This window comes from Strix aluco, chromosome 15 (assembly GCF_031877795.1).
Source record: "Strix aluco isolate bStrAlu1 chromosome 15, bStrAlu1.hap1, whole genome shotgun sequence".
Classification (NCBI taxonomy): domain Eukaryota; kingdom Metazoa; phylum Chordata; class Aves; order Strigiformes; family Strigidae; genus Strix; species Strix aluco.
Genome location: NC_133945.1, coordinates 10769353 through 10794490, shown reverse-complemented (window position 1 = coordinate 10794490; position 25138 = coordinate 10769353). Strand labels below are relative to the sequence as shown.

The 25138-nt window shown below is 49.5% G+C and overlaps 1 protein-coding gene across 2 annotated transcripts in view; it reads right to left on the bottom strand.

The window, feature by feature from the left end:
• Nucleotides 1-407: 407 nt before the first annotated feature.
• Nucleotides 408-25138, bottom strand: part of MICALL2 (MICAL like 2) — a 34133-nt gene continuing 9402 nt past the window's right edge. For both annotated transcript variants that reach the window (XM_074841234.1, XM_074841235.1), the window contains 16 exons: nucleotides 18667-18715; nucleotides 14930-15071; nucleotides 12364-12524; nucleotides 11565-11686; nucleotides 10546-11205; nucleotides 10164-10339; nucleotides 9217-9292; nucleotides 8784-8899; nucleotides 8122-8271; nucleotides 5309-5364; nucleotides 4692-4815; nucleotides 4012-4102; nucleotides 3568-3641; nucleotides 3113-3227; nucleotides 2081-2127; nucleotides 408-1989 (listed from right to left, as the gene is read on the bottom strand). In XM_074841234.1, the coding sequence (XP_074697335.1) occupies nucleotides 1892-1989; nucleotides 2081-2127; nucleotides 3113-3227; nucleotides 3568-3641; nucleotides 4012-4102; nucleotides 4692-4815; nucleotides 5309-5364; nucleotides 8122-8271; nucleotides 8784-8899; nucleotides 9217-9292; nucleotides 10164-10339; nucleotides 10546-11205; nucleotides 11565-11686; nucleotides 12364-12524; nucleotides 14930-15071; nucleotides 18667-18715 (2257 nt within the window). In that variant the 3' untranslated portion in view covers nucleotides 408-1891. The remainder of the gene's footprint in view (nucleotides 1990-2080; nucleotides 2128-3112; nucleotides 3228-3567; nucleotides 3642-4011; nucleotides 4103-4691; nucleotides 4816-5308; nucleotides 5365-8121; nucleotides 8272-8783; nucleotides 8900-9216; nucleotides 9293-10163; nucleotides 10340-10545; nucleotides 11206-11564; nucleotides 11687-12363; nucleotides 12525-14929; nucleotides 15072-18666; nucleotides 18716-25138) is intronic.

The window sequence follows — 25138 nt, the reverse complement described above, 5'->3', positions numbered from 1 at the left end:
ACCTGGTGAAACCGCGGTTCAACCAATTCACGTCCCCAGTGCCACAGGACAACGGTGGCGGAACAAGCTCTGCCTCTCATCTTCTCCCCCAGGCTGCTGGCTAGGCTCAGATCCCACAAGGCTTGGGGACATGTGTGATGCTAAAGCAACAAGGGGGAAAATGCACTTACCTGAGAGCTGGGGGCAGTCTGACACAAAAACGAAATCGCTGAGAAACCCCTTGGCACTTCTGCTCTCCCAGGACCTGCAGTTGGTCTGCAAGCTCGGGGCAGGGCAGCCTCTCCATGACAGGTACACCAAACTCCTGCTGCCACTCACAGCTCCAGAGAGGGACTGTCAGTGCTCACAGTGACCAGGGCAGCCCACACCCTGTAACCTGCACCCAAACCTGCACTGGGACTCTGAGATTTGCTCCAGCAATTCTTTATTGGACAAAAGCATATGCAGGTACAGGGTGTCCCACCACTTGTGCAGACATGGCACACACTGTGGGCACCAGGAACCCCCTGGGGCACTTGGTACCTCACCCAGCACACCCTTCTGGTGCCCAGGGCCGGCTGCCTGGGACAGAGAGTCCCACTGCCACCTCGTGGGTAAGGGACGCATCGCCTCTGCTCTGCCACCGGGCACAGCAGGCAGCAAACCTCCTCTGTGCAAAATCCCGGGCCCTGCTGCAGAACAGGACCTGGAGGAACCACAAAGTACCTGGCTTGGAGGGAGGACGGAAGACCACACATACCAGAGCTAGAGGCATTGTGAATCAATTTGATCTTTCTCTGCCTGTCTCCCACCCTGACCCCCAGGTTGACTGGGAAGAGAGGATGCTGCCACACAGGGCAAGTGTCTGGCTGCAGCCACTGGACGGAGAGAAGAGTAGAAAGACTCACTGCCAACAGCCCAGGACCTGCTGGTACTCTTCTGGTCTCACCACCAAGGTGAATGGCAGCACCCCTTGAGGGCTCTGGCTGTCCAGGATGGAGCCTTAATAATTGAAAAATTGGTCCCGTGCAGAAGACTCATGGGTGAGGCAAACCCATTCATCCCCTTCTGCTCCCAGGTAGCACCAGGTTGTCAAAAGAAGACTTCTGTTCATTTTCAGCAGGATGGGCCACAGACAATGAAAACCCTGCTTCACTGTGCAGTCAGAAAAATAAGCTACAAATCTCCCCCACAGAGGGAGTGAAGCAGTGAGCAACCCCTCATGGCTTTGAGAAACGAGCCTACAGCAACTCCCAAGAGGAGGTCTGGAAACAGAGCACTACTGCTGCAACCGCTCTGGGTCTAGGACACCCCACCCCACAGATACAGAGGTGGTTTTGCTCTCTGCTCCCCCCAGCTGTGGGGCCTCCCGCTCCAGTTTGCACTGGTGTAGTAAGGGGGAGACCCTCAATCTCTCTTGCCCCGTAGCACCTCCCTCTCTGCGTCTCTGACCCTGGCCACAGAGCCCCAGCACACGCAGGGAGGGAGGAAGGGAGGGAGAACAGCCCTTTCGCAGCTCAGCACAGCATCCTTCGTGCAGCCCTGGCTGACAGGAGTGGGGCACCGTGGGGTGACACACAGTGCCATGCTCCAGCATTCAGGACTGTAATGACCTGAGCAGTGGATGGGTAAACTGAGCTCTGACCTCCTGAGTTGCCAACGAGGCTGAAGCCAGCTCTGAGCTAGATCAAAGAAGGAAAACAGTCTTAAAAGTCCATCTTCTGGAAAAGGTATCCTTGGGCCCCATACCAGAGCCAGCAGGGATTCACACTGTCCCTCTGGTCCACAAACCTTTGGTCTCCATGTCAGGGAGCAGAGAAGCCTCATCACAGTCCTGCATGACTCCAGGAAAGCAGCAGTGAGGAAGGAACATATCTTAGATGGCCCTGTCTGGGCCACAGGCAAAGGATCATCACTCCTGAGCTTTACTCTTATTTTTCTGCTTCCATATTTTGGACAAGCGGAACTTGTTCTTCTTCTTCTCTGGCTCCTGGCTCTCAAGAGATCCATCTGCAGGAGAGGGAGCAGACACAGAGCAGGTTGAGACCCACAGCCCCAGTGCTACCCAGTGCTGCTCCATAAGAGTAGAAGGGGCCCTTACCCAACCTCTGGATCATGTCTGCCAACATCTGATCCTCCTCTTGCTCTCTGTAACGGAACAGGATGGCATTAGAGAACTTTGCCGTGTTTCATGACAAGATGGTAGACACCAAAAACCATGCAAAGACTACTGTTATTCCCCTAGTTGGAAATGATCAACGTCCATAGCACACCCTGAGAAGGGCGCATGGAAAAAAAAAAAAACAACAGTTGGAAGAGTCCTAGACATTAGCAAGTTGCATCTGGTTCCCTTGAAAGCAAGGGCCTGTGCGGGGATTTCCAGACCGTCGCAATCCAGCACTGCAGCAGGGAGGTGCTTCCCCCAGCTGGCCTATGAATCACCCGAGAGCACTGACTTGTGTTCATCACCGAGGAGATGAATAAAAGTTGAGACACCAGTAGCCTGGGGTGCTGCAGAGGTGCTCATCACAATCAGGGACAAACACCCTGCTGTCTCCTTGGGCCTGGGCAAGGCCAGAGCCAAAAGCCTGGGTATTACTAGAATCCTCAAGCTGCAGTTGGTGCCCTGAGGTCAAGAAACCGAGTCTGCTCTCAGCAACAGGAGGCACAAATCCAGCTACTTGACACAGCAGTCTTCCTTTGAACTTGGGGAGGATCCAACTCTCAGCTACAGTTGTTCTTTCACTTACTGCAGCAGATGAACACATTCCTGGCTTCATGTTCCCAGAGTCCTCCTGCAGCTCCCATGCTGCCTTCATCCTCCCCATCTCCAGCCTCTCCCTTTCTTCCCCCTGCCTTCTACATTTTCACAGCCCTTGTCCTCAGAGCAGCATTTGCTTGAGAGAGCACTGAACGTGGCTGCAGTCCTGATCTCAGTTTCTAACAGCTGCCAAGGAAGCAATGGCAGCAGCATTTAGGACAAGATGGTTGGTGACAGGTCACCACCCACCTCTCATGGAGCAGAAGTCTGGATTACAGCCATTTACCCACCCCTACAGCCTGGGCAGCGGAAGAAGTACAATGGAAATTATCCCTGATGTTGGCTCATCTCCCACCGTCTGAGGGCCCTCACCTGAGTCTGTCCTCATCCAGGCACTCCACAATACTATTCCGATCATTGACCGTGTTTAGGTATGACTCCAGCAGCTCCTTCTCTCGCTCTTTCTCCCTGTGTGTCTTCAGTTCCTCTGCACAAGACAAGGGAAGCCCATGTCACAGCTACAGATGAGTACCTCCCCACTGTGGCTCCTGCCTCCACCCTGCTCCAGCAAGTCCCACTTGCAGGTCCAGATTTTATTATCCTCACGCTCAGGGGCACATCTTACATCCCCTCAGCGCAGGTGGGTTGGCTGTTACAGCAAGTCTGAACCTGACAGCTTGACAGCGCAGTCAGGAGACACCCCGCAGTGAAACCGCAATCCCTGGCAGTGTCACTCAGATCTGAAGGACGTCCCGGGTCTGACATGCAGAGCGGAGGGTTCCACACTGCCAGGGGCCAGCAGGACTCTCAGTGCAGCTGGTCCTTACCTGGCTTGTTCATGAGGTGTCGCAGCTCCGTCTCAATGTTCCACTGCTGCTCCTCCAGCTTCTGCTGTTTCATCCTGGAAGGGACCACAGAAGCGATGACTTGCTGCCCTCCATGCCCCAGGACCAGACCCTTCTCATATTGTGCTAAAGCCTCATCTCTGCATTGCTGGGTATGGGTGGGTTGAGGGAAATCTTCCTCCATCATATTTGTAAGGTTTCCCTCCCCACAAACTCATCATAGACCCTAGGTGCTCATCAGTGCTCAAAGGCCTGTCAGCTAATACCTCAGGATGCTGGCAGTTCTCCCAGAGATGTCCTCAAGCCCTCCCCTCATCCCACCAACTGGCACATTATTTTTTGGGCTGCCATGTTCCCTGCCCTTCCCTGCTTACTGCTCAGAGGTGAAGTGCACAAGCGGATGGGTGAATTTCTGGTTGTACTTACTTGTACATCAGCTCCGACTCCTGTCTGAGCAGCAACTGTTTCTCATGGATCAGTTTGAACCAATCCACCATGAGGGCATCCTCAGACTCATCTGCAAAGGAGACAAAGGGCAAGACTCCTTCAGAAGCTGTATCCAGTCTCCCTGGCTCAAACACTCAATGACTTGAGGGAGAGCCCAGGATAACTTATATGAGCCACAAGCAACCTCAAGTGAAAACAGCTCATCTTCAGTACTCCTGGGTACAAGGGAAAGGATGCAGATCACTTCCTGCAGATTCAAGGAGGCTGCTCACAGATACTCTGCCACAGGGCACCCAGCTCATCTTTCATGTGGCTGGCTCAACTCTGCCATTCTGAATGAACCCACTAAGCCCTGTGAAATCTGAGCCAGCCATGACGGCCCGTCTGGCTTGGGATCCAAAAGTCAGATCAATAGCAGCCTTCCACTCCCCAAACTCCCTGATCCTCAGCCAAATGAACAGAAGACCTTGCTCAACAGTAGGTTAGGAAACAGACAGAGAGGGTTCAAAATTCCCAGGGACTTATCTTGCTATTCTTTGGCCACCTGGTGTCTCACAATGTAGCACGAGCTCCGAGGAATGGAGCCAAGAATGCCCAGGGATAGGACATGAGCCTCACACCTCCCCACCATAACAGAGCTGGTCCCCGGTCTTCTTTACCTCCCTCACAGCCACGCAGCTGCTTCTCCAGATCCACTCCTTTCAGTTCCAGCTCATCCAGCTGCTTCTCAATGTCCCGCACCTTCTCCTGGATTTCCTCCTCAGGGAGGTAGTCTGGGTGCAGCTAGGAAAAATGTAGGACCAAATACAGCTGAGTGCCCTCAGACTGCCTGCTGAGGTCACAGCCCCAACAGAGATGGGAAATGACATAAGGAGCCCAACTGCAGAGCCAAGTCCTGGAAGGGCCAAGTCAGCAGAGATGCAGAGCTGGCTGCTCATAACAGAGTGGTACCCATTGAGACTGTGATACATCTGCTGTGAATGAAAACATCTACCCACACTTATCAATCCACAGACATTCTCCTCCTTTGTTGGGGGATGCAATGTCTACCAGAATTTTGTTTGGTTCTGTCTTATTCCAGCTTGTATTGTCTCCCTGCATGGGAGATTACTGGCAGTCTCTCCATCTTGTCTCTGCCCCAGAGTCTTTCACCCTTTCCCTGGGAATTCAAATAAACACTCCCAGTAAGACAAACTGAGATATATCTGGGCAAGCACTGCAGCAGGATACCCAACAACCCCAGCCTGTTCCACTTACACCTGGTTTCCAGCCATACCTTAGTTGGGGACACTGCTTCAGGGCTCTGGATGCTCTTCGTAACAGAAGGTTTAACTAGAAGGGAGGAAAAAAAAACCAAAGAATGCCACAATAAACCTTACATAATTTTGTGGTGTGGGACAGTGCCTAGACCACCAGAGAGCACAACGGGTCCTTGCCACGCAACAGAGGGCACTGACGACACGCATGCATCGGCATGCCTGACTAGGGTGAGACGTGTCTGCAGGAAACAGCACAGCCTGATTTACTCCTCATGCCTGGTCACAGGGTGCTGCTTTCATCCCCAGGGCAGAGGCAGTCACCTCACTCAGGTGTGACTTGGGATCTTGCACCTGAGAATATTGACTTTCATGTTTGTTTTTTATCTTGTTAAAACTCAAAGATATTTGTTGTGGTAAAACCCACCCCTTGTTAAGCTTCCAAAGGATAGAACAGAAATACTGGGTTACTGTCATAGGGAACACCAAGATATACTTAAAAATGCCCCTCTAGTGCTCTTGTACAAAGAAGTATCAGTAAATACTGATGAAACAAAGATGGTCTAGGGACCTTAGCATAGGTCTCAGGAAACTAAGGTTCAATTCCTTCCACAAAACACTTCCTAGGTGAGAAGTCCCTTAGGCCCCGCTACACAGCATTATTTAGGCCCTGGACACCTATTAAAATCAATCCTTAAGCAATGCATATTTGTTCCACTGTGCCTCAGCTTCCTCTGCCCAACTGTGCTGCAAGGATAACTACAGAAGAGTGTGAGGTATTCAGATACCCGAGGGGCTGGGCTGGATAATTACCACAGAGAGAGAACAGAAGCATACGTGGATGATGTGATAAAGAAGGAAAACTCTAGTACCAAAAGAGCAAGGCTATAGGAAAGGCAGCAGCGGTGCAGGCTCAGCACACGCAAGGAGAAAGACAGGACAGACAGACTAGGGGAGCCTCATGAGAGTCACTGGCAATTGGTGCTGACTCGAGGAAGAGTTCAAGGACAGCTCTCCAATTGCCCAGCTCTTGCTCTATTGCATTTTCTAGGAAGAGTGCAGAAGGAGAAGATGCTGGATGTGGCAATCAGCTGTGTTGTTCCTGCATTGCTCCCCTCTGTCAGGGTACTCTTCCCTCTGGATGCTGCTGGTTTGCTGCCCTGTACACTGCCTGCGACTCACATTTCTCTTAAAGGTTCCTCCACGAGGGACCTGGCCTGCCACAAGCAGTCTGCTGGTACTGCCTGAGCACCACCTCCCCCTCCCAGCTCTGCATCTTCAGGCTCCTTCTGAATGATCTCTGTAGCACCTCCAACCAAGGCAGAAAGCTGCACCACTGATCATGAGAAGACCAAGGTCACTGGAGGGGAACAGCTAGTAAAATGACACTCCTGACCAGCTCAGGGTCTGATATCCCCTGATATCCTCAAGTCCTGCCTTGACAGACGCAGGATGGGTTGGCTGCTTGCCTGCAAACTGGAAGTAGGACAGTTGGCAAGAAAACCCTGGAGTCTCCTTTCTCAACAGAAAACACTACCTACGCCAAAGAAAAGGAATGATCTACAGAAATGCTCACCATGCACAGTCCCATGCAACACACATGGGATTAAGGGCAGGAATGGTAGCTCACTGTTCACAGTGTCCCTCTGAGTGCTGAGGTAAAGACCTATACAGAGGAGCAACAAGTCTGGCCTTAATCCACGGGCTGCCAAGTGACAGCAACAAGAGAACAGCCTTTCAGATGGCAGACTTGCACACATGTGAAAAATGGGGGGAGACTGCTGGGAAAGTTTCCCATAGTGGGCACTCCCCAACAGCAATCATTAAGCTTTAGAAAGATGGATATAAACCCTCCCTTATCTTAACAGCTCGCTTCCTGGGAAAGATGCAATGCTGAACCTTGTGGCTGAGTCTGAGGAAAAAGGAGGTGGAAAGTTTTGGGGAAATGATGGCAATGGAGGAATGCTAAACTTTTAAAATAGACAACACAATTGGAGTTTGAATGCTTCATAGCTGTCAGAGGTGCAGGCTAAGGACAATGCTGGAACCAGCTACCAAATACTAAAACATGAGGTCACTGAGCCATTGGGACACGTCCTGCTTCCTCTGAGACAAACTTCAGAGTCAGGGCTGAGCCCTGCTGTGAGGACCTTCTAGTCCAAACAGATAAGACAGAGCCAGATGAGATAAAGAAAGCAAGCCGAGCAAACAGGACAGCAGCAAACATCAGGTTAGTTCCAGGAAATTTCATTTGCATTGTGGTGGGATATGTAGGAGTAAGGACAACTGGGCAAAGGAGGAGACGTACACAGAAAAGCTGTGGTTGAACATACAGGAGTAAGAAACTGGATCAAGGGTAGGGACAAACTGGTCAAAACTGGTCAGGATATCTTTGAAAGTCCAAGAAGCAGCAGCCTTGGCTGCTGCTAGCATGGGGCCTGCCAGCTGGAGTCTCTGGCTGACAGTTCTCTGCATTCCTTTCACTTCCCAAAGCCACTCAACTGGAGAGGAACAGAGACATCAACTAGATCCCAGTTCCCCGAATTAGGAGATGGTCCTCTTCATAGCTTCAAGTCTAAAGAATGACAGGGCAGTGACCTTGACAAATCCCTATTTCAATTTCTTCCTTTCCCACTGAATTCTCTGGCCTGGCTGGTTCCTACTTAGGCCAAGCTGGCTAATAACAATTAATGACACAGATTTTTCCCCCATGACAACAGCCACAGGCTTAGCCACAGAAAACTCGGGGACATATCTCCCATACTGACCACTCAGCCTGTTCCCTGACAGTGCAGAGGAGAGGATGTCTTTAAGCAGGCAGAAGAAACCTTACATGTCGTAGTGCTTTTCTTCAAATGGTTGCCGTCTTCCTCCTTCTTGGCAGAGACCCCAGGGTCTTCCCAGCCTTGCTCTGAATTCTGGCAGCTCCTGATAAGATCTGAGCTGGGGGTCAACCTCTTCTTCACAAATCCACCAGATGAAGCTAGATTAAGAAGAACAGACAGGTTTTGGTCAAGCAATTTCAACCCTCATCTCATAAAGATCCCTTTACCGCCCAGCATCTCTGGCACTCACCACCAGCCACCTTCATTTCTAGACCTAGTTCTCCTCTCTTGATGATAGCAAGTGGCACAAGCCCAAAGGAAACAGGGAGAAACCACCCATTACAAGGCCAGAGTATGAGAGAAGGGTGGAGGATTAGAATGAACAGTTGGGAACCACCACCAAGTTTTCTCACATTTATGCAAGCGAGAGTAAGTGAAATCTTGCTAGCTGTCTTGCAGAAGGGCACCCTGTGAAGACCAAGTCCCTCTCCTTGGGGAAGGATGGCTCTCTAAATAAAGGCACCACAGGGCCAAAGCAGGTGCAGAGAGCAAAAATCCCTGAAAGCAGGGCACAATCTCCACCAACATGCTCCTTACATGTGCCTTGCAGCACTAACGACTGTCCCCTGCCTCACTAGCAAAATGAAGGCAAAGCTTATATCCTTCATACCAGAGTCCTGCTTTGCTGATGGGACAACTAATGGACTTGGCCTTGTCTCCTCGTGTGCTGGGCTCCCTGTTCCCACCTGGGAGTTATCAGTAGGTTTCTTAGAGCCACCTTGGTCTCTGCAAAGAAGAAAGACAAAGGTAGGAAACCATTGCTCTTGCAGAATGATCCACAGGAAGAGTTCTGGACATCCTGGGCTAGATCTCCATCTGGGATGGTCACATTTTTCTAATCAGAGTCCAGCAATTTGAAATATGCTTTCCCTCCCCAGAAATGAAAGCCTTTGCCTTTCCCAAATACTGCTGAAAACAGAAGCATTAAAACACAGGAGCTCTTCCCTTCTATGTGCACACAGACCTGCAGCAACACACACAGGTGTAAGCATGGACATCTCCATTCCCTTGCCATGGAGGCCGACTGGCTCCAAGACACTCACTTGTTGGTTACAGGCTTCAACCGAGATCTCCACTCTGCTGGGGTCTCAGACTTGTCTTCACCAGCATTCATGCTTCCTGAAGAAAGGAACAAAGCAAGATAATATCAGATCCAATAAAAAGAAACAAGCCAGATTTGAGTCTCAGGAGGATCTTAGGAGATAAGCCATGCACTGGGGTAGACACTATGATGTTATTGCAGCAAACCAGCACCAGCTCAACAAGTTTAACATGGACAGATTCACATACAGCAGGTAGTGAATAACCTTGGTGGCATTTTGCCCCTTTCAGCTCAAATGCTTTAAATCTACGCAGCTACAGAAACACAGCCCCACAGTGTAAATGAACAGGCATGTTCAACAGCAATGTAACACAAACAGCTCAGATCTCAGAGACCAAAGGATGGGCCAGGAAGGAGAAGAGACAAAAAGCCCACAAGCTCACAGCAAAATGCAGACAGATACTGTTTCTGGTCCAAAAAAAGACAGGCTATCTGGAAGTGGTTGAGACACTGGGTACCCCCAAAACATCATCCCTTGGCCTACTGCTCAGTCACCATAGTGGAAGCTTGGTTCAAAACAGACAAGGAGGCCGGGTGAGCCTCAACTGCAATCACAAAATCATCCTGAAGTTCTGGCAAGGTCTCTTACCTGGGGAAGTCTACCTAAGCCTCTGAAATCCACCACGATCCCAAAATTCAAGGACAGCTAGTATAACTACAAATACCTGGAGATCCTCAGAGAAGAAAAAATTGCCATGCTAGAGGGAGCAATTGCACAGGGACAAATGGGAGGTGTGTTGAGCACCAGAACTCAGAAAGCCCTTATGTGGTGGTACAGACAGAAAGTACAGGAGTCACTGACACATTCATTGCACTGGTCCAAGAAAAAGGCATAAAGTGGGCATTGCTGTGTCCAGGCAGAGCTGTATGCGAATCAATCATCCTCACCTTTGATGCCTTTTGACTCTGGCTTGTGCACAGAATCAACAGGTTTGCTAGCAGCCTGGCTCTTGGGCAGAGGGTCTGTAATCTTTTCCTGTTTTACTGCTGTGTACCCTGTTTTGCTGGACTGTGCTTTTGGAGCTGGACTCTGCCACTGAGAACTGGTGGGAGAAAACTTGCCACTGCAAAAAAGAACAAGCTAGTGAGTTTTTGAAAGAACGGACCTTTTATTGGCCTCTGTTCCAAAGACCTGGATAAGTCCCTCTACATGTCTTTAAATCTCAGCCACAAAAGCAGTCAGGGAAAAGAGAAGAAAGATGCAGGGACTTCTCCAAGTTATTCCAAGGATCATCTTGGGAGTAAAAAGGGAAAGAGAAATAGTACTTACCTGCTGGATGATGAGGATCCAGTGGAACTAAGTCCTCCTGGCTTGTTTGGAGAGGTCAGAGCCTGTATAATATGGTTACGTGCCTGATCCTTCTCAGCATTCACTGGACTGACCTCAGCAGCGATTCTGGCAGAGGCAGTTTTACCAGGGCCATGAGAAGAAGGGACTTGGTTTTTAGTGTCAGAGGTTTTATTGCTGGAGGACTCTAACGACCGGAAAAAATTTTCTCGGGCTTGCTGTGTTTTTGTCGTGGAGGTTGTCCGAAGAGGCCCTGATGGGGGACCTTCACGGTGATCTGTTTTATTTCCCCATGGGGTACCTTTGCAGTCATCTGATTTATTTACAGCTGAAGAGGAGCATGAAGTATTTACACTTTTGAAGCCAGAGCTTCCAAAAGATGAAACAGATGGCTTGGTTGAATTAGCAGGGCCTTCCTGGCTGGATTTCTTCAACACCTGCTCTGGTTTCTTGGGTTCTCCTGCTTTCTGGAACACTGTGGCAGCAGTAGGGGCTGGGGTACTCTCAGGTTTGTTCCTGGTGCTGCGGAGATCAGAGATCTGGACATTGTCTGGCTGCTGGTGACTGGTGCAGATGAACGTACTAGGCTCAGGCCCAGCTTTGTAGTTTCCAGGAAGAAGCACATTCCAACACTGCCTGCACCTGTGGACACAAAAGTCTCAGAAAACATCCTCCAGAGCACTGAGAGGCCATTGACACACAGCTGAGAGTGCAGGCACAGTTCCACTGTCAGCACAGGGAGGGTGAAGGTACCACACTGGCAGTGAACAGACACCGTGTGCACCAAAACAGGAGCTGCTGATAGCACAGCCTGAAGAAGGAGAGGTGTGGATGAAAACAGACCTGTGCAAAGAGTTTCCCCTATGCATGGGTCAAGAGCAGGCCCAGGTTGCCTCCACTCTGAAAAAAAATGTTCCACACCACTGTCCCTCCAGTCCCAAAGGAACCAGGCTGCCCCTCTGTGACCCACAGGCCCGTGTCCCCACTTTGACAAGCTGTACCTGAAGCAGTTCCTGTGATAGAGCTTCCCATCAACCAGGTAGCGTTGCACCAGGTGCACATGGTTCCCGCAGATCCCACAGCTGCTGCTAGGGATATTCCCACTCTCTGCCAGGACCCCTTTCTGTGGGAGAAGCAGTGGGTGAGCAGGCAGCACTGTGGCCTTGCGTACAGCTATGAATCTCCCAGGTAGGTGAGTGCTCAGCACGCACAGCCAGTCGGCTAGGTCAGAGAAGTGATATCCAGAAAACCCCTGCTCCCACTAACCCCTTGTTCATATGAAGTAGAACGGCCCTTGGGAGGATAGAGTAAAGGGTATGTGTTCCCACAAAGCCAGAGGACCAGGGTGTTTCGTCTGCCTGTTGTAAACTGAAGTGCAAATGTCTCTGATTTGAATTAGCTGGGAAAGGGCCTCACCCTTTTGAGAAAGGAGCTTCCCTTTTTCCAGCCCATTTTCATCCCTACTCTGCTTTGAAACTGTTTGCAAGAACTTAATCAATGTTTTCCAGTAACAGTAATACATTCTATTAAAAATCTCCATCCCCAAGATCTAGGAACAGCATAGCCATGTCCTAAGACACCCACATCCTATTCACCACTAGATGAATCCCTGCTGACTGATGGCTTTCCAATGCCTCCCACCTGAACCTGTGCAGCAGCCAGACCTCTGGATTAAATCCCCCATAGTGAGCAGAAAATTTAGAGACCAAGTCCTTGCCACTAGGAGCCTTGAACTAGTCCAATACTCTAGTTCACTGAAGAGACTTAAGGAATAAGAACACCCCAAAACACATTTCTTACCGTGGTGACTGGGGAGGTTTCTTTTGGCTTAGCTCTGGCTGGTGGGTGGGCAGGAGGCAGTTCTGGTGGCACTGGCTTAGGAGGCTGTGAAACAGCTTTCTTCCCAAGAGGCTGCTCCTGAGGTTCAGAGGAAGGACGCTTGATTCCAGCCATGCCTCCAACTGGAAGAAAGGATGAAGGGAAGATTTTAAGGGAACATAAAGAAAACTCTTTGGCTTAGGAGTAATTTACAATATAAGAAGATTCAGAGGTGCCTGATAGGTAACATATGCAAAGCATACAAGGAGACACAGGCTTCCTTCACAAGCAGTTCTGTAGTGGAGTGAGGGGCAAGAGGCAACAAGTGAATTTTACCAACATTCAGCTGAAACTGCTGACTTTTTCTTCTCAGGGAATTCCAAGGAGGGGAATAAAAAAGCAGAAAAATCCCCAAAACCATCCATCAATGGTTTGAACAAGACCTTGGGTTTGTACCTGGCCCACAGTTTGGGTGGAACTGATCACCACTGAAAGAGGCAGGGTTCTTAGGTATTACAGCTAAGGAACTGGAGCATGGAGGGTTTGCTTCGTTCAAGCTGCTGTGCTCCAGACTTCCTACACACCCTGAACCTTCACTGCTGTGGGTGTCCACCCCACATCCCAGCTGGGACTCTCACAGAGCAAACAGGCTTGTCAATGCAGAAATGACCACTAAAAACGGGTAATTCTACAAAGACTTGGAGGTCCCATGGTGGTGCTGATGTGGAAACCAAGACTTGCTACAAGAAGCCTCCAAATGCCCAATCCTCTTTTATTTGCAGATGAAAGGGAAACTCACAAGTGGAGAAAAGAGAATCTCCAACACACTTCAGTCAAGCGAGGAATGATGCCCTGCACCGTGGAAAGTGCAGGGAGACTTTCCTGGGAAATAAGGCCTCATGCACAGTTTTTACAGACAAGACCCCTCATCTGTCTCACAGGGGTGTTATTTTTGCGCCACTTCCTATTTTGAATGAGATGTCTCTGTGTTCCTTGTGGGATATATGAGCCACAGCTTCACTTTAAGAGCGACCAATTGAATGACCACCCGTCTGAAAAAAGATTATACCCTTCTCAGTAAATACAGAGAGAGTCTGGGCAGGGAGCAGAGAGGAAGCCCAGTTCCCAGCAGTCTCCTCTCAAGAAAGCTAGCTATCCAAATAAACACCCAGGGCTCTTTTATCGCAGTGACCAGCCAACCCAGCTAATGGTTTAGACTCGGGCTGCCCCCTCACTTCCCACTCGTGCCATTTAACGAATTCCCAAAGCCCAGCACAAAGACGGGTGGCTTCAGCTCTACTCTTCTGTAAATGCCTGACCTCAATAAAATATTTGCCGCTCACCCTCTCTGGCCTTCTGCGTCCTGCTTATTTAATGGTCTTACTGGAGCCCATTCGAAGGGCATGATGATGGTATTAGGGGTCTACTTGGTGTCAGAGGGCACATTCCTGGCTGGGCTCATTTTCAGACATGCACATTCACCCCAGCAACAGGAATGCAACCAGAGAGTTTTGTGGGACACTAGAGAGTATAAAAATGCTGTGCTTGATGACGTGGTAGGCAAGATGGTGGGGGGGAGGGGGTAAAGACCCCAAACTGACCCAGATTCCCACCACTTGGCACAAACACAGGGGAATTTGTTTGGCTTCAATAAGAATGGTTTTAAAAAAGAAATAAAAATTGAAGAGGAGGTAGGGAAGAGGTTGTGGAGTGAGAGAAAAAGTATGCTTAAATGTGTAAAGAGGTGGAGAAAGGGGAAGAGCTTAGACATTAAGGCAACTCTCAGAGTGAATTGTGCTTTCTTTCCAAGATGTAGGACATTTTCAATATATATCTGTCTTCTCCATCTAGATTCACCTTAACCAGTTAAGTCATTCACTTTCTAAAGTTTCCTCTGGAGGAACCTGTGAAATTGGTTTATGGTATTATTTCATTTTGTATGAGCTTAAAGCCAAATATAAACCAAGTCTACAATAATGCTCCTGTGAGCCCAGATAAACTCTCCAGTACGTGAATATAATGCCTCGGCAGCTCTGTGGCCTGTTTTATGTTTGAAATAATTGCTATCACAATTATGCCAGTTAAGGGGGTCATTTTCTTCTACTTCCTTATATCAGTACTGCTGTGCTGTACAAGCCCTACCATGGATGCTGGTACATTGGCACAGCCTCACAGACAAGCTCAGCCTTGTTAGACTCCATGTTCTCACCAGCCCTCTGGTGTGGTAAGGACTGGTGCAGGGATGGAGGTGCTCAGGAAAGGAAAGCTGAGGTGGGGACCACGGAGGGGAACCTTCACTGCTCCTGTCTGGCTGAACCATAAGAAATTTTAGATTGTATATTAAATTTTAAGGCAGTAGTTTTAAAGACAAGGCACTAGTGCTACTGTAGGCCAGTGTGTAAAGAGTTCAGACACTCCACTGAATTAGTTCTGGTACCATAAGGACTCTGTGCAGTCCATTTTGCTTTTCCAAGCTTGTTAGGAGGCAAGAGAAAGCATAAAATTAAGCCCCGATCCTTCCCATCCCTCCAGGATATACGGTACTTACTGGGAGACCGTCCATGGAAGTAGTTATAATACTGGGAAACATAGGTAAGGATGCTCAGCCTGTCTGGTACCCTCAGAGCAACCATATCCTCTGCATCCAGCAAGGCTGGGATCCCCAGCTCCTCCTCCGCCACTCGAAATGCCTAGAGAAGGAAGGAAAAAAAAAAAAGGGGGGGGCTTGTCCAGCCCAGACAGCAGAGCTGCTCCTCACCAGAAGTAAGAAACTCCACTGCAAACAGCCGCACTAGAATAATAACTCTACTGGGGAACAGCTGCACCAGTTTAACTCCTACATCGTACAGCCGTTACAGGAACCAACAGAGTCATGGCTTCCAGCCACTGCATTGAGAAATTCAGGCAGCGAGCCAAAAATCTGGCCTGGCAAGCTGGCCGTAGCTCACTGCACAGGAACTCACCTGGGCTTCCCCCGCTCTTCCTCGAACCTGCCTCTATCTGGATACGCACAGCTGCGGAGAGCCAGGCCTGGCAGAAGGGGATGTGTCAGTCCAGGCTGGCAGACTCACTTGCAGGCTTCCAGCTCAACCTGGAGTGCTCCCCAATTAACAGTGCGCTGGTAGGTGTTTGCAGGCAGCTTTCTATCTCCGAGTGCTGTGCAAATGTTAAAGCTTCCTGCCTACTGCCTGCTCTTCCCCTTCTGAAAAAGGGGGAAATCTCGAGCTGCAGGAGGGAGCTCTCTCTCCGGAACTAAAGAGGAGAAGAGAGGAATAATGCAGAATTCCTGATACCTAGCTCCCTTCCAGCTTAACCATTTCCATACTGCCTAACATGTATTTGGGGCAAATATTCCTCTTTGTGGTGCCCTCTGCTTTGAAACTGCAGGATCAAGGTCAGATAAAGGAGGGAAAAGCTATTTTCTCTTGCCTCTGAACAAAAGCCTTTACTAGAGGACAAAAAAACTGCAACATCCATAAAGCAACTTTGCCCTTGCTCAACTCAGTGAAGGGCTTTTACTAGGGACTTTCTCCAGCTCGCTTCCTTCCTGGCTTATAGGAAAAAATCCTTTCCCTCCCCCTTTGGAGCATCCCCTTTGAAATGTCAACACAGTAAAGGAAAACAGCACTTGCAGGACTGGGGGCACAAGGAAGGCTACTGCTGAAGGCACAGTGAAAGGGTTAAAGAAAGACTTGAACATATTAAAACCCTCCGCATCTGACCTCTGGCACAGACACACACAGTGTTCATGTACAAGCCAACTATTCCTGCTTAGAAGAAACAAACAGCCATTATTTTTCAGCAAGATAATTACCATTTTTTTCCATTGGGTATCCCAGTAAAAATGTAACCGAGCTGACATTAAGCACGCTTTCAGCCAGTTACCTCCGGTGCGTCACCTCGGCTGCCAGCCCAGCCTGGCACTCGCCGGTCTTGTAACCTGGTACTTAATATATTCTTTGGAGTGTTCCCCATTGTACTGGCTGCACAACTGGTCTGACCAGTGGAGTTTTCTTGCTGGACACTCCTGACGTGCAGTCTAGCAGGAATGCAGGCCATGACACCTCCTGCCACACAGTGTCATGGGGGAGACCAGCGCAACAGAACAAGCGCAAGGGGGTGCCTGGACCACAAAGAGGAGGATGCTTTATGCACACAACTGGTTTGGCCAGAACCAGGTGAGCAATGCAGAGAGCAGCCTTAGGATGTAGCGTCCCCTGTGCCTACAGCATCCTCATATTCCTGGGATCTGCTCTTGCCTGGAGATTCAACAAGATCGCCACCTAACATGGCCCAGTTGTGTTTCTCCTCTACCTGTCTGCCCAGGATGGCCTTTAAAAAAGCAACATGTTATTTCTGCATAATGTTTTTCATCAGTGCAGCTCCAAGTGCTTTATGAAGGAGGTATGTGTCACCGCTGCCATTTTGCATAGAGGAGGCAAAGTGATATGCTCGAGGCCATCTGAGCTGGCCATGCACAGCTCTCCTCTGACACAGACTACCACTGTATCTGCTACACCACACCACCATCCATTAGCACTGAAAGAACTGGATCCAAGGTCTCTAGAAACCCTTTCCCTCTTTATATATTTTTGAAATCTTCAGCAAAAAAATGCCACCAACTGAATTTTTTCTAGGGCCTGGGGCTGTTTTTTTTGGCACTTGAGAAGTGACACATTCTTCCTCAGCAGAAGACCTTATATGGCAAATTGCAGCCCAAACAAGATTTTTTTAGTTGAATAATACAGCCCCTGAAAAAAAGTTATTGAATAGTGAGGCATCAAGGAGGGTCTGAACAATAGCAGAGGAATAGCATTGGGAGAAATAAGACCCAAAGGCAGGCAGAGCAAGAAAGTGTAGGAGCTAGGATGGAGAGCAGTCCAAGGGGGCAGACCAGCCCAGGAGCCCACAGGGAGATAGATGGGTCAACCCCACTCACGTCAGAGCAGGATACCAGCAGTGAAAGGGCAGCACAGACAAGTCATCGTACAGCAGGTGGAATAACGAAGAGAGAGCAAAATAAAGGACATAAAAGAAACTAAGAAATGGAGGGGAGGGGGGGAAAACACAGGCTGCAACAAAGGAGGGGAGCAACTCTTTTTATGAGAGGCACAAAGAAGCTTTTCATTAATAAAAGCAGTGGAGGCAGCTTGTACAGCTCATTTGCCAGAGACAAGCAAAGCTGCCAGCAGAGCAGACACCATCAGCCTGGCTGGGGAAGGAGCAACACCCAGGGCTTCACAGCACTCTGGCCAGGATGGCCGTCCACGGCGAAGAGGCCCGGACGCCTGCCAAATACCAAACCTCGAGGGCAAAAATGCTTGGTGTGAATCTCATCTAGAGAAGAGGAATACACAGGACTGAACCCCAGAGAGCGTGAAAAACTGCTCTCATACTGCAGCCCCAGCTTGGGCAGAGCAGGGATCCTCACAGGCGCTGTGAACATGGCCAGGGCTGAAGTGGAGGGGAAGGTAAGGAGTGTGGGGGGGTGACTTTAGCTCTCCCGAAGGCAAGGACCACCTCAGACAGCTCACTGCGTCAGAGGATGTCATTCCTCCAGTCCAGACAAGAGTAAGCTGCCGTGGTTCGTTCACATCCCGAGCTCCTGCCAAGCAGCCGTGAAGCTGTGTGGAGCAATGCCAAGGGAAGAGAAGCATTTTACTCCGCTGCCTCTCTCCTCGTGAGGGAGAGAGGGAGGAAAAAATCCTTCCTTGGAGCACTAAGCCCATGCTTGAATCCAGTGCAGGAGGGGGTTGGGCTGTCCAGCTTCTACTTTCTTCATGGAGAGAACAAGAGAAACTCAAATCCCATCCTGGAGTGAAGTGTCCAGGCAGGATGAGGTTTTAGGACGTCTCCACCTTCCAGCAGCCTTCATCCCCTACACTGGGAACAAGCAATGGTGGGAGGAGACTCCTTATACTACCCCTTTCACACCAGCTACCTCTCAGCTCCTGTTCCATCCCTCAGGAGCATCATGTACTCAACACGTCCACATGTTTTGACCTCCAGCACCTCTGTCGGAGCTCCTGTTGCCATAGGACACACTGAACACAGGCATCACTGTGCAGCCAGAGAAGTGTGAACAGTCTGAGGGTGCTTTCAAGCAGCCAGCAAGCCTGGACATTGCTGTTCAAATCAGAAAGTTGGACGCATGCAGAATAGGGCAAATGATTTGAATATAGCACACTCAGCACGCTGCATCTGCAGGGTTTCTGTTGCTAAACCACATAAGCAAGGTGCTAGGTCATAGACTAGACCAAAAGTAAAATATTAAAAGTCACTTACCAACTTGTTGTTCTCATACACATTTTCTTTACTGAGGGAGTTGAAGTTTCTGAAATACAGAAAGAAGAGAAAAATCTCAGGTTGGTGATGTAGAGTAAGCTGCTTCACTTCCAGCTTCTTGAACTTCTCTGAGCCTCACTGGTTCAGGGGACAGAGCACCTCCTCCCACACTGCCTTCTCAGAGATGCTCTGGAGGGAGCAGCGTGGCAGATCACATCCGAGACAGTCACAGAACCACAGAATCATGCAGGTTGGAAAAGACCCTTGGGATCATCGAGTCCAACCATCAGCCCTACTCTACAAAGTTCTCCCCTGCACCATATCCCCCAACATCTCATCTAAACGACCCTTAAACACACCCAGGGATGGTGACCCCACCCCCTCCCTGGGCAGCCTATTCCACTGTCTGACCACTCTTTCTGTGAAAAATTTGTTCCTAATGTCCAGTCTGAACCTCCCCTGTTGCAGTTTAAATAGACCTGCTGTACCTCCCAGGACAGAGACGTGCAGGAGACTCAGCAGGCACAACCATCTGCTCGCAGGCAGCACAACACATTTTTGGCACATCTACCCTTGCAGGGCTCACTCCCGCAGCCTCCCGCAGACAGGGCGTGCTGATGCCAAACATCCCACGCAGATTCAGGGGTTTTGCTGAGACAGCCAGGAGCAACCTCTAACTCATGGGGTGCTTCTTTTTCCCCAAAAAAGCCTTGCTCCCCTCCTACCTCACAGATACACCGATGCCTGCCAGCCATATTTGCAACACTCTCTCCCTGGAAGTACTCTCCAAATAGTCACATCCATGCTGTTCTTCCATCTTGCAAGTTGTCTCCACACAGACAGACCTCAGCTCCAAGGAGGTGTGGATCCCTCAGACGCTGAATGTATCACATGCTTCTCTTAACACATCCATATCCTCTGATCTCAGAAGCTGCTGCTGGTGGACACAAGTTCTGGTTTCAAATCCTCTTACCTCCTCTGGCAGAGCTCCAGAAAACCAGCATCAGAAATCTGCCTGGGAAATACCTCTGCCTACAACATAATATTATGGCTGATAACACCAAAGTTGCCTGTAGAAATCTTATTCTCCTTTCCCTAGGGCTGTCACTTTTGATTTGTAATCATAACCAATAACTGAAAAGGAAGAGAAAATTACTGTTTGCAGTTACAAGCCAAAGTCAACAATCCTTCTTTCCTGCTGTCCCTGGACATCACCTCCCTTTTCACCTCTCCCCAGATTTGCTCTCCCCCTCTCTGGTCCAACCCAGATGCCACCTCTCTCTGCACTGTGCTGGGAGCTCAGAAACTGGGACCTGGCAGGACAGGCAAGAAAGCACGGGGGAGAGTGAGTTTGTGCTATTGGAAGTACAGCTGCAACACAGCGTGCCTTCTCACCCACAGCAGAGCGTGTCCCTCGCTTAGGAAACAGCCACCATCAGCTTTGTTTTAAACTGACTGTCACTTGCTAAACTGGGAATACAAAACTGACTGTTGGCTGGCAGCCCTGCCCTCCAACACTGCTTCCTTCTGCCCAGGCAAGCGAGCAGGGTCAATTCCTTTCCGATAACCCAGTTTCACTTTACAATCCTTGTACCTGCTGGCACAGAGCTAAGTGAAAGGCTGGTATCAGAGATTAAATTCTCACTAATAAACAGAAAAGGCTACAGCACCAACTTTGCATTTTTGTATGTAGCACCTTTACAACCAATGTGGACCTACCCTTGTTAGCCAGTCCCTCACCCCTGAGAAGAGCCAGGATAACCGTGTGAAAGCCAGGGCAAAGCTGGCTCGAAGTGACCTATTCATGAGACAAACACATGATATGTATCGCTGCAGGGGAACTTTTTCCATGACTTGCAACAGCAAGGAGCAAGTCAGGTCCTTTATCTTAGTACAGAAAGTGGAGCATTACATTGTAAATAAGAGAGGTGCCTTCAAACAGGTTTGCCCATCATGCCACCACCTATGCCTCCTCCCTGCATCCCGCACCTGGTATTGCTATGTGGGATAATGAGAGAACAAACAACAGATAAGACCCAAAGGTCAAACCCCCCCAGGAAGCATGTGAAGACAAGGCAGATCCCACCTCTAAACCATATACTTTTTCCTGTGCAAAATCAAAAGGCGTTGCAGAGGTTTTTCTTCAAACAGTACTTCTGGCCAGAGATTTCCCTTCCCTGACACAATGGACTCAAAAGAGCAACAAAAATAATCACAAGCCAAAAAAGTTTCAGTGAAACAATAGCTACAATCATCCTGTTTTGCGTCAGGCAAGAAAATCAGCTTTTTTAAGAGCCAGCTGAAGGAGGTGATTGCAGCTCTCTGCCTCACTCCTGGTTCTGCTCCCAGATAAAGTCTCTGTAGCAGGGACATCCTGAAAGCTGGAAAACACCTGCAAGAGCAAAGTGGAGCTCCAGCTCCATCGGTCATGCTGACATGTAAGACATAACATACTGAAGTTACCTATTTATTATTGGTCAGTGTCTTTTGCTCCCACGCTGAATGCTGTTTGCTACGGTAGCGTGTGTGCAGCTTTACACTGCATGGCGTGTAAGAGACACCTAAAAACCCGAATCTCTGATGGTGAATGTCTGAAATCCCCTTCTGTTCCCCAAAAGTAGAGTGCAAACAACCAGGTTACTTGGGCATTTCAAGAGCCTCTCAGCATCACTCCTTTCCCAGCTAGTCAGGTGAACTGCTTATATATAATATTTCTTTTGGAAATTGATCTTGCTGGTGCATCTCCCATCTTGGAATATCAAAGCTCTCTGGACCAATGTAATCCTAAGAAAGCAAAGCTAATACAAATGGAGAAGTAGGAGTTCTCCGTTGAGAAAACACAGGCAACTGAATTAATTGGAAGAGGTGAAAAATATAAATCTGACCCAAGAGAGAGCCTCCAGTGTCGGAAACAAATCAGAGTGAAGTTCACTAGCACAGGAATAGAAGAGAAGTTTTTAGCTCCCCAAGAAATCCTTCTCTTAGCAAAAAGTGGCCGAGGATTTCTCAAGCTCACAAATCTCCGTGACAGTCCACTGCTCGCAAAGCACGCCACGGTCCTTTGCAAACACATGTGCTTCCACAGGAGGAATCTCTGCTGCTGCTGCAAGCACTAACTTGGTTGGAAACTTGACCTTGGAACAGACTGAGTAAAAAAAAATCCCAGAGCCATGACGGTACCAAAAAAGCTTCGGCTTCTCAGCACTTTTGTACTATTTTATCTATAGACAATAAGATATGTGCAGTCAAAAGAATCACTGAAAAAGAGTGAAGCACACTTTGCCAGCTCACAATCCTTGAACAGCGAGTTCAAATCCAGCATGCTCTGCTGGGAACAGGACCTTTCAGCTGTGCTCTTTCTGGAAGTGCAAACAACCTGGGAAGAGGGGACAGGGGTGGGAATCCCAGGTGGAAGATGTCCCCCATGTGCTCATCCTCCTCTCGGCAAAGCCTGCTCCACGCTGCTCTGGTCTTGCTGGCAAGCTGCAGTGTGCTGCTGGGGGTGACTAGCAACTCCCTGAGCCCAGAACCATCCTCCCCTCGCCTACGCCTGTCGCACAAACCACAACCCCGCAGAGGCCAAGCAGGCAGCAGCTCTGCTTCACCCCAGCCTTTTGCTAAGGGGATGGAGACTGCGGGGAACTCATCCTCAGCACGGCCAGGGCCCTCTCTGTCCACATTGGTGACTGTTGGCTTCATCCTGCCCCACTGAGCTGACAGCGGCCCAGGAAATGCTGCTGGAGGAATGGGCACCCGCTGCTGCTCACCCGTCAAGGGGGATTTCACAACCAGTCAATTCCCAGAACGCTGAGCTGAACACCAGCTCAGTCTGGGAAGGAGCAAGATCCAGGATGAAGAGAAGGAGCTTAATCAAAACCTTTCCTCAACATCTGGCATTAATATCTGAGCGAGTGTGCACGGCTCCCCTGCTTCTTCTAACTCTCTTATCAGGCCAAGGCCACTAAAACCGTGGCCGGAGCTTGCACAGCCATTGCCACCACACGTGGCAGCTGCCAACCTGGGCCTCCCACCACAGCACCGTGAGGCTTCACATCCCTCTGATGAGGAGCCTCAGGGCTCTGCAGTCATCCCAGAAAATGGGCTGGGACCTGCCTGACACAGCGTTCGTGCCTGGCTGGGGCTGGCTATGAAGCACTCTTCAGCTGGGACAAAAGAGAAATGAATTTCCACGGTAATTCAGCACACGTCTCCACTCCCCCAGAGCTTCCTTGGGCGAGTGGGAAGTGAGTAGGCAATGCATTTCTAATTTTACACAGCCTGCCCTGTTCACTGATAACATTCAAATGGACATCAGCCAAACTTGAGAGAAGTTACATTTTCCATGTTTTCAAGCAAGAAAACAGGAAGGGGGGAGAAATCCACACCAGCCTGTCCTCTGAGCCACATACCCCAGAAAAGAAGCCCGTGATTATGACCATGTTTCATAATTGCTTGAAGTTTTTCTGGGAATTTCTCAGTCTCCTGCAAGGAGAAATCCCCTGCACTCCTCAGCCCAAAAATGTCATTTGTGTAAATCAAGATGGAAAACACACTGTTGCAAAACTCTGATGTCGTGACTGAATCATGTTCTGCAAGTGATTTATATAGCAGAACTGCTGCAAACACACCGAGTGCTCCAAACACCAATTATCCTTTTCTAGTTTTATTTTCAGTATGATGCTTTTAATCTTCAACTAGGATTTTTGCTAGAAGCAAGGGGAGGAGCTCAGGATAAAGCACTTCAAGGCCCTGGCAGGCAGGAGTCACAGCCACACATGCACCCAGCTGTACCTCTCTGCCAGCAGCTCCTGCACTGGCGGCACCCTCACTCAAGAGAAGCTTTTCCAGGTACACGGAGAATTTGCACAAGTGTTTAGCCCCAGGATCCGACACATGACACCCAGCAGCCCTGGCCACCAACTTAAAAGCACAATTTCCTTCCGGCAGGACTTTGCCCAGCCAAGGATACACCTGGTTCTTTCCTGCATGACACCACTGACGCTGATGAGGGAGGTCACTGATAAAAGCTTCTCTTACTTTAACCTTCAGGCAGTCTTTGCTAAGCTGGTCTAAGTCAGAAAGAGCTTCTGTAAAGTCCTGAACAAAGTCAGGCAGAATTTCCATCATAAAAGAAAATGAATGGGAACAGAGAAATGCCACAAGGAACACCTTCCTTCTTCAGTACTGGAGAATTTATTTAAGATATGTCTATCCACAACCCTTGACACACAGTTCAAGGATTATAAACAACCCACTAAACTGGTCAACAGGATTATTCCAGCTCTCAAGTCTCTGAGTCCCTGTGTACACCCATGCTGCGGATGGGCCAGCTGCTGAGTCGGGCAGGAAGCAGTCACGGTCCCTCTATGAGCACCTCCTGGTCACGTCAACCTTTCTGACCTGGTGCTTTGTATCTTTGGGAGTGTGAATCAAAGGAAGGAAAGGAAATATCTGGAGTCACGTGGACATGACAGCACGTCAGGAAGCCATACACAGCAACACCATGGTGATTGCCCAAGCACCAGGGACTACAGAGAAAGTGTTCCTGAAGCTCTGCACTAACCTCCTGCTGCCCATGCCTGCTCCTGCCTCTTCCAAGTTTCAAGACCAGAGGAGAGAGAGCAAGGAGATCTCCTCCTTGGGCTTCCACCAGAAGCGAGACACCTGTAAGAGAAATCTCCACACACAAACCCAAGTGGCAGGCTGTCCCGTGAGCACAAGGAAAAAAGGTAGAATTCAAGGAACAGGTGGAAACTGCAGCACAGAAAACCCCACCTGCTCCTCTACCAGCTGGAGACATCTGCCTGGGAGAAACCTAATGCTTAAATCAATACGCCTGGGCAATCTTTGCGCTGCTGCCTTGCCTTGACCTCCGCCCTCAACCCCCCCATCTCAAAGTCCAAAGAGCCCAGAAGTAAAATAAAAACCCAAACAACTAGGAAGCAGGATCTATGTCTCCCTTTGGCAATTCACCTTCCCAGACGTTAACATTTGGGCAGGGACAGGTCAAAACCCACAGGGCACCAGCAACGGCGCCAGCAAGGGGTGGAAAGCACTTTGCCTCCCACAGACAGAGCTCTAGATGGGAAAAATGAGTGATGTGCAGGAATCCAGCGGCTGCCGGGCCCTGCCCTTCTATTGTATTTTATTTAAATAGCCCTCGCCTCCCGACTCGTGAGCGGCTGAGCTGCCGTCGGGCTGAGTGAGTAAAGCCCAGCCTAAGCAAACACGAACAGCAAAGAAGGAAACGCTTCCCCAAAAATTGGTGCCTGGACTTGTTTTTTAATGGAAAGGTCGCATTTAAAACATTCATCATTCAGCCACAGAGGGAAAAAAGAGGAAAAAGGAAAAACACAGGGGAAAAAAAAGGGCACGTAGGCAGCAAGAGCGGAGCTCTTCGCCTGGAGATTTTCAGCGTGGGTGCTAGCAGAGCTCCTGGCGCCAGCCCACAGCATCTCCCCAGGAGGAGCTG